The 13,758-nt window shown below is 36.5% G+C and overlaps 1 protein-coding gene across 1 annotated transcript in view; it reads left to right on the top strand.

Moving 5' to 3' along the window:
• Nucleotides 1-13,758, top strand: part of LOC148952655 (putative E3 ubiquitin-protein ligase HERC4) — a 132,829-nt gene that overhangs the window by 47,517 nt on the left and 71,554 nt on the right. The window contains 2 exon segments of the mRNA XM_089089250.1: nucleotides 8,901-9,062; nucleotides 10,219-10,370. Of these exon segments, the coding sequence (XP_088945376.1) occupies nucleotides 8,901-9,062; nucleotides 10,219-10,370 (314 nt within the window).

Genomic DNA, 13,758 nt, shown 5'->3' with positions numbered 1-13,758 from the left:
TGGATATTGAGCTTCTAGCTCTCTCATTTTTCTCACCACTTTATTCTACAAGGTAGATCTTTACAGAAGAACAAGAAAATGCTCTTCCTAAATACTTTCAAGTTGTGTGCCATATGCATTATGATTTAACACCGCTTGAAGTTTGTCAGCTTGCTTGCAGGTATTCTCTTACAAAAGGACTTACCATCCCAAATTCATGGACAAGCAAATCAGTGACAATCAAAATGCTGCAGCTGAAGAATGGTACCGCGGTTTTATGGCAAGACACCCACATATTGCTATAAGAGTGCCTGAAGCAACCAGTCTTGGCCGTGTAACTACTTTCAATCGTGTGACAGTTGGGAGATTTTTTGAAAATCTTGGTGATGTGTACTAGCGCCACAAATTTACAGCGCAAAATATTTGGAATGTAGACGAAACTGGACTATCAACAGTCCACAAGCCAGGGAAAACTGTTGCAGCAAAAGGTCAGAAACAGGCCGGCAAGGTAACATCAGCAGAAAGAGGACAGAATATTACTATGTGTGTTTATGCAGAATATTACTATGTGTGCAGTTATGAACCATTTTATCAATCATACAAGACCGAGTAAGGCTAATCCTGTGCTTCTAATACCTGACAATCACATTAGTCGTTACAGTAGTGAATTGCTGAACTTAGCCAAAGAAAATTGAGTTGTCATGCTCACTGTTCCGCCTCATACAACGCATAAGCTGGAACCACATGACAGGTCAGTTATGTTTTCTTTGAAGGTTTTCTACCACAGGGAATCTGTGACTTTTATGACATAGCATAAATGCGAGAATATATCAATGTGTAACATCTCTGAGCTTTCTGGAAAAGGGGTATCCCAAAGCAGTGACCCCTGAAAACATCATCAGCGGTATTCGCTGCACCGGCATTTCCTCTTTCAATCCCAAGATTTTCAAAAATCACGAGTTCCTCAGTTCATATGTCTCTGTTCGACCATCAACTTTGGACCACGGTACGATGGAACCTCCATCAGCCATTGTTTCTTCTGCTGACAATGATGCGGCTAATCAGCCCACCAACCATGAGAACAATACCAAATCTCTCTCAGGATTTCCTTTACATGGACAAGCTGAAAAACCTTCTCTGAACTAGTTGATGTGTCTTCATTTCTGAAAGGTTCTCTGAGAAGACAAATCAGACTTGCAATGAAAAAAAGACTACCGAAATTTTGACTGACACCCCAGTGAAGGAAAAAATCCGCCAGGAAGAGGAAAATAATAGAAAACCAAGGAGAAGAAGAGCGCAAAGAAAGCTAAATTGCAAGAAGCCAGCAAGCTATTGTTCCTCGAGAGTGAAAGTAAGTCTGATCTTGTTAAGATGGAGCTTGACGATGAGAGTGAGGACGATCTTATGCTAGGAGAAGATAAGAAAGATGTGGGAAACGAGCTAATAAAAGTCGGTGACCATGTTTTAGTGGGACTTGCAGGTAAAAAGAGTGCTAAGTGTTTCTTTGATGCAAAAGTTTTGAGGGAATAGCATCTTGAGCTTGATGTTCTTCTCTTGAAGTGCGTAGAACCAAGCAAGTTTGTGCTTAACGAAGAAGAATCGTCTGTCTTAAAGCCTGAGGATTAGGTAAGCCCTCAGTCTCGGCTGGGACTTGAAGACGTGCCAAAAGGCTGGAGTTTGGTGTTGACCTTTCAGGATACAGGATGTGTTAATCGGTAGTAGTGTTCCATCTAATGAGATGACCGTTAAGAGTAAACTTAGCTAGGATTTGATTTAGCTAGGATTGTTATTGATGTGGCGTCTGTATGAGCACCTATCTTCAGTCAGGCGTAGAAGTTGCGGCAGGTTGAGTGTAGAGAAGTTGTCTTTCCATCTCTTAGGGGGCCGACCTCTGGGACGAGAACCATGCACGCGACCATCGAAGACTATTTTCGGCAGACGAGAATTTTCCATACGCTGGATGTGGCCTAGCCACCTAAGTTGTTGCAGTTTTATTTTATCAAGTATGGTGTGTTTGATCTTGAGGCTTTCAAACAACCTAATATTAGAGATCCTGTCCAGGTACGTAAGGCCAGCAATACGGCCGAGTGACATACCCCAAACATGAATATATACATGGCAACTTTCAGAATGATTTAAAGTTGAAAACGGTGTTTACAAAAAATAAATAACCAGAAAAGTTGCGAACGTGGGCCGGTTTCCCCTATAGGTATAAATTTGTAATATCCTCCTCGATCCTATTTGACCCATTCCCTAATGTCTCATTCACTCAGCTCAATAATTCTTCAGAAGCCAAAAGTTACTGACCTAGAATTTTATGTTTTATGTTTCTTCAAATGAAGCGGGTGACCGTACATATTTCAGATTTTGTGCACATGACTTTGTGGAAGTGTCTTATCCTCGAAGTCAATAATGTGATTGGAAAGACAAAGGAATGTTTTGAAAATTCAGTGCCCTGGAGGGTAATGTAGGTTGAAAGTTGAAAATATCTTCTTGGGTCCTACTTTGACCCATAGGCCCATTTCGGAATGTTTCATTTATCTAGCTCAGCATCTCTCTGTAACTGCAAAAACCCACTAATCTAGGATATTACCTTAATTTCGTCAAATTTTACCGGCGTCTTGGTATATACATACATATATATATATATATATATATATATATATATATATATATATATATATATATATATATATATATATATATATATATATATATATATATATATATATATATATATATATATATATATATATATATATATATATATATATATATATATATATGTATATATATATATATATATATATATATATATATATATATATATATATATATATATATATATATATATATATATATATATATATATATATATATATATATATATATATATATATATATATATATATATATGCGACAAGCCGAGATAAAACGAACCAAACAAATCTACTATACCTTTGTTCAAAAAAAAAAAAAAAAGTTCGGTAATATGTATTTCATAACGACGAAAGACAAGCCAAGAATAAAACGAACCAAACAAATTGAAAATTATAGCGATGATTATTATGTTTTGGATTTTGACATGGATAAGGTCATCAATGCCTACCATACCTTCGAAAATCAAAAACCTGGACTAGATAAATCGTTGGAAGTTTTTGTCCCACCACCTGAACAATTAAAAGAAACAAAAGTTCGTCGATGTATTTTTCCTAATGACAAAAGATAAACCGTGGCAAAAGTTAATAAGGTCAAATAAGAAAAACTGAATTTTACAAAGGAACTACTTCTAATTTAAGGTTCATTTGGACGTCATGACATCAATAAAGGCTAAAATTATCTAAGTTTAGAAGACAAGCGACAGTGATAATCCATATATGGAAGCCTGCCACGTGCCGATTGCCGGGACACGGTCGCAAAGCCGCCGTGCTCCCTGTACAATATATATATTTGTATGTATATATGTATATATATATATATATATATATATATATATATATATATATATATATATATATATATATATATTTTTTTTTATATATATATATATATATATATATATATATATATATATATATATATATATATATATATATATATATATATATATATATATATATATATATATATATATATATATATATATATATATATATATATATATATATATATATATATATATATATATATATATATATATATATATATATATATATATATATATATATATATAACGATCTAGATTGATTAGAAGTTTAAGAAAATTCGTTAGGAGCCTTAATTTTGAAAAAAAAATTATGTTTATGTGAGTGTTGTTATTTTTATATGCATAAGTATTGCAATGACGTTGTCACACTTGTCACACTTGTGTGGAAAAATCGAAGATTTCTATGTACGGAGAAGTTTATATTAAATAGTTTAAAGAGCAAAAAAACTGGTAGTTGCAAAAAAATTTGTATATAGTTTGACAAGGGATTACAACAATTCAAGAACCTTAAAAAAGAAAGCCAAAAGTTTCAAGCTTAGTACATAACGTTCGTTGTTAGAAATCGGACTTGCTGTAATAATCAATTATCTTTGAATATACAGTAGTATGAAAAAGACTTTAAATTGCGTAAAGAGCAAAAAACTGGTAATTGCAAAATTTATTTGTATATATTTTAACAAGGGATCGCAACATTTCAAAAACCTTAAAATGAAAACCAAAATTTTTAAGCTTAGTAGAAATCGTTGTTAGAAAAACATCCTCACCGATTTTCTTTTCTTATAAGTAAGCATGGTCTTTTTAAGACATGAAAAAAGTTGAAAATTTTTTAAATTTCAGTTGAGAATTGCTGAAGATATTTTGTAAACTGCAAAAATATGTACCTAAACAATAATTATAATATTTTAATTGAAATTAGAAAAATATCTGAAAATTTTAAAACTTAGTTTGCTTTTTTGTTTGATAAAATCAACTTGCTACGTGATTAAGCTTACAGGTTTGACCGCAATCAGTTATACTATGTCAGTAGGAAGGCCCAAAAAACAAAAGTTTGCAATTATTACAAATGATGATTTGGTATTTTCAAAAGGGATTACAGCAATGCAAAAACCTTAAAAAAGTAAACAAAAGTTTCAGCTTAATACATATCGTTGTTAGATTAGCATCAACAATCGAATATTTTTGAAGACAGTAGTATGAAAAGACATTAAATTGTGGAAAGAGCAAAAAATTGGTAATTCCAAAAATATTTGTATATATTTTAACAAAGGATTACAACAACTCAAAAACCTTAAAAAATAAAACGTTTTTGAACGCCACCAGTTATATAATGATTAGGAAGGCCCGAAAAACGAAAATTCGCAATTATTACAAATGATGATTCTCTATATTGACAAATGATTACAACAATTCAAAAACCATAAAAATGAAAACCAAAGGTTTGAAGCTTAATAGATATTAAATAAAAAAACAGGTTTTTTATCCGAAAGTAAGGAACGACGTTAAAACTTAAAACGAACAGAAATTATTCCGTATATGAAAGGGGCTGTCCCCTCCTCAACGCCTCTCTCTTTACGCTAAAGTTTTTTATTGTTTAAAAAAATAGAGTTGTGAGAAAGTCAAACTTTTAGTTAAAAAATCTGTTTTTTTATTTAATTTTTGAACGTTTTTGAATTAATGCAGGTTTTGATTTATGCTCACCGTACATGAATAATTAAAACAAAATTTGCATATCAATTTTACTTTTATTTGGTTAAATGGCTTTCTCGAAACTTGTTTAATTTTATTTACGAACGTTTTTATTTGTAGTAAATATACGTAACTTACAAATTAACTTGCGTAACGAACTTGTATATTCATAGATTTTTAATACGTATGTTAGGGGGTTAACCCCCTAGTCAATACCTTGCTCTTTAAGCTAAAGTTCGAATTTTGTTCCAATTCTTTAAAAATAACCCCTTAATGACAGAGGCCGTTAATTAAATAAATAACTCTTGTGAAAGTAATAAAAAATGTTTGGCTTAAAGAGCGAGGTATTGACTAGGGGGTGAACCCAATCATATACGTAATAATTTCTGTTCGTTTTAAGTTTTGATGTTGCTCCTTACTTTCAGTTGAAAAACTTGTTTTTTTTTATTGAATTTCTGATCTTTTTCTTTAATAATGCTGGGAAACCCGGCGCCCCCTTCATAGCAATCTCCCTTCCCCCATGAAAACTTCCTTCATGGACAGATCCTCCCATGTAAACCCCGACTCCCCCCACCTACCAGAAAAAATCCCCCCTGAAAACGTCTGTATACTTCCTAATAACCAATACTATAGTAGAACCCTATCAGGAGGTCCGACCCCTCACCCCTGCTGCCACCTATAACTTTTTTTAACACCATATATGAGCACGAGAACCACGTGGTTTATGGTTTTTGTCAATGAGAATGAAAAAACAGGAATTTTGTCACATTTATGTATGTTTTCTTGGATGGTTATGTGTGTTGGTCGATTTGTTTGATGTTTTTCATGGATGTTTAATGGTTTTTGTCAGTGAGAATTTGAAAAACAGGAACTTTGTCACATTTATGGATGTCAACAGCAATTCATGTCTGTTATATGGTTTTCTCAGTGAGAATGAAAAAACAGGAATTTTCTCACATGGAAAAACATGAATTTTCTCACATTTATGTCTGTTTTTATGGTTTTTGTCAGTGAGAATGGAAAACCATAAACCAAGTGGTAATGTTCGGACTCAATAAGGCCTAAGCTGAGAAATTGATTTACATAATCGCTAGGGGAAATTATTGATTCACGAAGGGGAGAATTAAGAAACATTAAGGCTTCTTTAATCTTAGGTCTAAGGGATAAACGTTCTTTTGGTCAGAAAGAAAAATTAATATTCTATTTTTAAATAGGGCTTCATCGATCTTTAGTGTCAGGAATTATAAATGATATCACTTGTTATCTTGGAATTATGCGGGAGTCTAAAGAGATAGAAATTCTAATTTTAAATACGGCTTCACGGAGCTTTAAGTCGGAGAGATAAATTGATATTCTAACGAAACCCTAATAGTTTAGCTAGGAAAATTTATGAGATTAAGAGATTAACGTAGGAAAGGGTTTCCTAGAAATTTGAAATGCGTTAGCGCAGAGATGCCAAACAAAAGGAACACGCTGAAATTACGTTTAGGGATTATTTGGGCGAAACCGTTTTATCCATTTTATGGGATTATTTCGGCGAAACAGTTAGAGACATTTTGAAAGAAGATTTTAGGAAAGGTTTTAGAAGAGAATTTGAGGGTGAAACTCTGTGGTCGTTATAATACACAAGTTCCATTTGAACAGTGTTGTGAGGTCCTCTACCCCAACCCCAAAGGGTTCCGATCCCCCTACCCCAACCCCGAAGGAAGCCCCCGGTACTCAAAGGTCCCCCAAGCTTCCAAAGAGCCACAGCCCCCAAACGCCCTCCTCAGACCCTCAAAGGCCCTCCTCTGGTCCTCAAAGGGCCCCCGGACCCCCAAAGGGTCCCCCCGGACCCCAGAGGCCCTCCCCCCGGTCCTCAAAGGTCCCTCGGGCTCCCCAAGAGCCACCGGCGCCCCCAAAGGCCCACTCAGACCCCCAAAGGCCATCCCCGGGCCCCCCAAAGGCCCATCGAGCTCCCAAAGGACCAACGGGGTCCCAAAGGCCATACACCGGTCCCCAAATGTCCCCCAGGGCCCCCACGGGGCCCCCGGACCCCCAAATGCCCACCCCAGGCCCCCAAAGGGCCAACCGGCTCCCAAAGGACCAATCGGTCCTCAAGTGTCCCCCAGACTCCCAAAGGCCCCCCACTGCCCCAAAGGCCCGCCCCCCGTCCCCCAAGGTCCCCGGGCCAGAGAAGCGCCGCCGGGATGCGCCGTGGGCCAGGAAAGCGCCGCAGGATTTGCCGCGGGGGTGCGCCATGGGTCAGGAAAGCGTCGTGGGGGGTGCGCCACAGGGGGGCACCACAGGAAAGTGCCACAGGATGCACCGCAGGGGTGCGCAGCAAAAAAAAAGCAAACTAAAAAGTAAAAATTTCGAAATGTTATCCCCCAAACTCCCTCCTCAGACACCCAAAGGCCCTCCCCTGGTCCTCAAAGGTCCCCCGGGCTCCCAAAGGGCCAACCGGCCCCCCAAGGGTCGTTGGCATTGGGTAAAGCTCATAACTTTCAGCCCTCCCCCCGGGAACTTCGGAGGATTAAGTCATCCTGAAAGACATAGTTATCATATTTTCGACCATGCTGAATAAAATGGCTATCTCAAAATTTTGATCGGATGAATTTGGGAAAAAAATGAGCGTGGGAGGGGGCCTAGTTGCCCTCCATTTTTTTGGTCACTTAAAAAGGACACTAGAACTTTTAATTTCCGTTCAAATGAGCCCTCCCACGATATTCTAGGACCACTGGGTCGATACGATCACCCCTGGGGAAATTATCTTCTAACCGCAGATAGTGCCAACGTCTTCGCTTCTCTTCTAATCGGAGACAATGTGAACTTCTCCTTTATGTAATGGCTTCACCATGGGTTCATTACAACCACCCTGGGAAAAATACGAATTCTTCCTTAAAGTTGTGACGTTTTTAGATCGTTTGTGTGCCCAGAAATGTTAATATGTTCTTTTGTTTTAAGTCACGAGTTTTCAAATAAGCAATAACAATTACAGCTATGAAACTCTGGCGTGAGTTCAATTCCTCTTTCCTACTATTGCATCAAAGAATCATGCATTTTATACAATTTGTTTTCTTCTGGAACTTGTTGTGATTCTCACTTTTGCTTCTCTTCTAACGGCAGATTTCGTTTGCAACTCGATGTATTAGTTGGGATACTGGTTTTCCAACGTCTCCTAGCTGCAGATCTCGCTTTTGCTTCACATTATTACATCATTACCTCTGAGTTTTCTAAAAATTTCTATAAGAGCACACAAACATCATTTAATTGCTGTGACATACACTAAACAATGTCGTTTTTGAGAAAAATCTGGCAGCCCCCGAATTTTGGCTTGTCGGTAGTCTAAGATTGCATTTGTTATTATTTGTATAATGTGGAAGGTTAGTTTTAGTTTAATTTGTTCAATTGCCTGGATTTTAAATCGAAGTGACTAGTTTGTTTTGTTGACTACTTTTTCCCTCAGTTAACCTGACGAGAATGGCAAGACATTCACAGGTAGCAGTTCAATGTGACACTCAAATATATATATTTTTAAATAAGGATTATAGTCTTGGCCCAACTTTACACCGAAGTGGGATTTAACCCATTACGCTAATCGCTTAATTTGCAATTACAACGGAAGCCATTTTTTTTTCACCAAATAATTTTTACATTATAGTGGAAATAGACGACGTTTCCTCCTTAAGGAGTCCCCAAATGAGCTATATATACATTTATTATGAGGTATTTGTTGGTTATTATTCATGCTCTTTTGTGTTTTTAGATGGAGAAATTTATTCATGGGGAAGCAATGTGCACGGTCAGCTTGGCTTGGGTTGTAGAGATATGGTTGTACATAGTCCTATGCTAGTCAAATCCTTAGTTGGAATGCCTATCTCCTATATAGTTTGCGGTGGATATCACTCATTTGCTCTATCTAAATCAGGTAAGGTCTTTTTGTTAGTGGTATTTTGTGTTCACCGTTTTTGGAATCCCTATATAATTAGAAATTGGAGTTACTATTTCATATTCATATGTATCCAATTTGACCTATGGAGAGGCTAGCTAAAAAAATAGGCCTATACAAAGACAAGAATAACATTAGAATATTGCGGAAGAATCTGGCCCAGTGATCAATATACTATTATAAAGGATATTAAACTCAAATTTTTTATCCGGTTATCAAGGGCGTATAAACGAAGAAGGGACCTTCATCAAACTTTTACCCAATCCACGTATATGGAGTAATCCACAAAACAAAGTAACTCAGTATGTAGCTAAAACTTAATAAACAGACAAATTCAAGATAATTTTGTGTCAAATAAAATTTAATATTCTATTTTCAGTTTAAGCTTCATATTATATCATTTGCCACTAAGTGATTTTAAGTTAAATGTCAGTGAGATTATACAAGTCAAATGATCCACCTGTTAGTACAAAAAGTGTTTTGCTTTTCAAATTTGCTCAGCAGCTTGTTGCAAGTCGAATACCAACGTGTTTTCAATATTCTACCTGTCAAGGGTATTAAAACTAAACTAGAATGTCAAAAATGAGTTTTAAAATTTTGTGTTTGGTCAAAATTATGCAGCGAAAAATGAGTTGTTCGGGAACGTGTAATTATTTTTTATCCTTTTTTTCTTCTTTATTTCTTGGGGTATGGGCTATAGCCTGAAAAGATGCCTTTCTTTATTTCGTAATTGACCTCTATTAGCAAGTCTTTTAGATTGAGCTGGAAGGATGTGGTAATCTACCCCCTAACGTCCCTTCATTCGAAGGATTGAACGTTGGATTAGAGTTCATTAAGGGGCTGAAAGTGTAGCAGCTCCTCTTTTATTGTGGAAAGATTGCAGGTGTAGAATAGTAGATATATTTACGTCATCACATGTACAGAAGGGTAGGGGAGGGTAAATAGTTTCTGGGGAACTGGTGTACCTTGAAGAATAAGGGAGGGGGCATGGTTTATGGGAGCTGAGGTACCTTAAAGGATAATATCTATCTGGAGAACTTTCACTACCTTGAAAATTAAATTGTAACTAAGCTCATTTTCTGTATTTGACATCTCATTAATTGTCTCATTATAATTTTTCTTTTTTTCGATCCAGGAGCTGTTTTTGGATGGGGGAAGAACACTTTTGGACAAATAGGGCTTGGTGACTGCCAAGATCGTACAAGACCTTATCTGTTGAGTTCTTTAGAAAATCAAAAAATCGTCTATATGTGCTGCGGAAGGGATCATAGTGTCGCTCTTACAAAGGTTTCTAATTTTCTTTTTTAAATGCTTGTATTTACTTATAGCCCCCCCCCCCCTCTGTAGCACTCAAGATGCAAAAAAACCCATTGTTTTCTTAAAATGGTCAAGATTAAGTGGTGTAAAGGTAAAAACCTCCACCGTGTTTAATTTCAGGGTGAAGTCTAGGTAAGTTGTGATAATAAGATTTTAACTTTATTGTTTTGCATCTTTTGAAAAACTTAATCATTGGTCATACATCATGACTTGACGGAGAACACCCGTGTTTTCTCTCTTGCATTATCCCTCGAACCCTAGAGCTGATATTTTATATAATAACGAGTTTGAGTTAGTCTAAATTATAAAAATGTAAGTATTAGATTAATATTTTAACAAACTTGATATAGAAAAAAGGAAGCGTAAAATAAAATAAAGAAAAGGAAAACATAGAGGTTTAAAAACGGAGGTAGTATTTCAAGCTTAATAATTTCATTGTCTTGTAGAAATTAATTGCCTGCGAGACATCAAATTTTTGTTATTTGATTTCTGTAGAAACTATCATACGAGCCTAAGTTGCTTTAAAAAAATAGTGTTTTACGAGCCTATCCCATGATGAAAGCTAAATGATTTGTTCCAAATAATATATTTAATGAACACTAAGGAAGGCTATACAAATTGAACCAAAAGAAACTTTAACTGCTGCTTGAAAGGTGTCATTCCTCCTTTTATACGTTTGTGTCATCATCAAACCCTAAGTTAATATTCAAATTTCTTATTACTTTTTTTTATAGATTTACTGTGTCTATTTACCATTACAACGTAAAAAGCCACATAGAATTTGCAATAATGCAGTAATTTGCAGTGTTTCATCTCGTTTGATGGTATGATGCGTTTATCTACGGTGTAAACAGCCACATGCTCATTGTTGGTAATTTACAATATTGTACTGCATTTAACTAAGATTTTGTTTTTATTTAATTTTTTGTTTTTTCTTAGATAAATTTATAGTATTTGTTATAAGTCATTTTTTATGTATGCTTTATTTATTTATAACGAAAAGAGCCACATGAAATTTGCAGCTAGGGTGATATTTCATAACACTATTTGTTATAGAGGAGGTCTGAAATCCTTCTTGAATGTTTGTTTTTTGTTTATGGTACATTCAAAGGCCGGCTCTATTGCTATTTTCAGATATATATTGCTATTTTCAGATATATATTGCATATATATCTTGCCGGCTTTATTGCTATTTTCAGCTAAAAAAAGAGATCCCTCAAAATTTTTCTACAATCCGTGTAGAATTCTGTGAAAATTCTCTACGCCTGACTGAACTTCTCGCATGCAAAGGAAAACAATGGGAACCGTACACAAAGAATTTTGTCAGGCTTTTATAAATACGTTGATGTTTTGTGCTTGTTTTTTTATAGTCTATTACTGTTGTCAAACGGTACCATACCTGGTTTCGCTTTCAGCCCCCCTGCCAAGGAAAATGATGCATATCTTAATCAGAATAGCCCTAAATACTGTGCTATAGTTAATAAATTTGAAACTAGCTATTACTAAGAAAATTACCGACAATTTTGATTAGTTACCGCAACTTACCAATTAATTTAGAAATCTTTCACACTGTTCTATTCAAGTAATTATAACCCCTATTTTGAAAATGAATGTTTTCATTTCTCTATCGTTTTGACTGGATGTTATGCTTCTTGGGTTAAATATATTAGAAATACGAAACATTTAGTGAAGATTGACGCTTTAAGATAATTTTGTCTCTAGATGATAGCAGCGTATCAAACAAGCCAAGAGAAAAGTAAAACAGCTCCTCCTCTTCAGCTAATCGGTCTTCAAGTTCCTTAGTCTTGCGTGTCACCCTTTTCAAGATCTTTTATATTTGCTATGAATGGATCATAACCAAAAATCTAGTGAAGATTGGCGCTTTTAGATAGTTTTATCTATAGATGATAGCAGCGTATCAAACAAGCCAAGAGGAAAGTATAACAGCCCCCGTCTTCAGTTAACTGACTTACTTGACTTAAGTCCCATCCGTCCTCGAAGGTCGTTTTGCGGCCTCTTCATTCACTATGTTATTGATGTGGCGTCTGTATGAGCTTCTATCTTCAGTCAGGCGTAGAAGTTGCGGCAGTTTGAGTGTAGAGAAGTTGTCTTTCCATCTCTTAGGGGGCCGACCTCTAGGGCGAGAACCATGCACGCGACCATCGAAGACTATTTTCGGCAGACGAGAATTTTCCATACGCTGGGTGTGGCCTAGCCACCTAAGTTGTTGCAGTTTTATTTTATCAAGTATGGTGTGTTTGATCTTGAGGCTTTAAAACAACCTAATATTAGAGATCCTGTCCATGTGTGTAGTGCCCGCAATGCGATGAAGTGACTTTGATTCAAATGTGGGTAGGCGACGTTGGTCATCTGTTTTGAGGGTCAGTGAATCACAAGCGCAAATAGCAATGGGGATAATCAGTGTGTTGAAGAGTCTTGTTTTCAGCAGTGTCGACAAATTCTTGTTCCTCCAGATCGGCATCAAGGCTTTAAAGCTAGAGTTGGTAAGCACCAGGCACCTCTTAATATCTTTCGAGTGGTTGTTACCGGACGTTATAAGGCTACCAAGATAGGTGAAATCTTCGACCCATTCTATGTTGTCACCACCGAGCTGGAGGCTTAAGGTTTCTTGGTTTTCCGACTTTCGCGAGCAGAGCATGGCCTTCGTCTTTGAGAAATTGATGGTCATTCCAAAGGAGCTGGTGGTTGATTGGATGTTGTCGGCCTGGGACTGAAGATCCCCAAGGTTCTCATCTACTTGGTCTATGTCGTCTGCATAAGCTAACTTATCAATCGATACTCCCCCAATGTGGACACCTGACGAGTTATCAAGGAGTGAGGGGACAGCGGTAAGGAACAGTTTAAACAATTCCGGTGAAAGCAAGCAACCCTGCAGCACACCAGTCGATGTTTCAAAGCTATCGGAAAGGCCTTCTCCCGTCATGACGCGGCTTCTGGATTTTGAGTACATATCTCTGATCAATGATACTAAGTTCTGTGGTATACCAAAGTGGAGAAGAATTTGCCATAGACCTTCTCTCCATATGAATTCGAAAGCCTGCTTAAAGTCAATGAAAAGGTGGAAAATACTACGTCTGAATTCAAGATATTTTTCCATAATCTGACGGACCGTAAATATCTGATCAATCGTTGACCTGTTTGGGCGGAAACCGGCCTGATATTCTGGAATCACAGTTGAAACTATAGCTCTTATACGCTCCAGCATTACTCTAGTGAGTATTTTTGTGGCGTGGCTCGTAAGGCTTATAGGCCGGTAGTTATCACAGATTGCTTTCGAGCCTTTCTTATGGAGTTAAACTATCGTGGCTTCACACCATGAGGAGGGGAAGTGACCTTC

Source organism: Artemia sp. Qi Xiang Cuo, chromosome 5 (assembly GCF_049724085.1).
Source record: "Artemia sp. Qi Xiang Cuo chromosome 5, ASM4972408v1, whole genome shotgun sequence".
NCBI lineage: Eukaryota > Metazoa > Arthropoda > Branchiopoda > Anostraca > Artemiidae > Artemia > Artemia sp. Qi Xiang Cuo.
The sequence above is the reverse complement of the archived record's forward strand: the minus strand, read 5'-3'. Positions and strand labels throughout refer to the sequence as shown.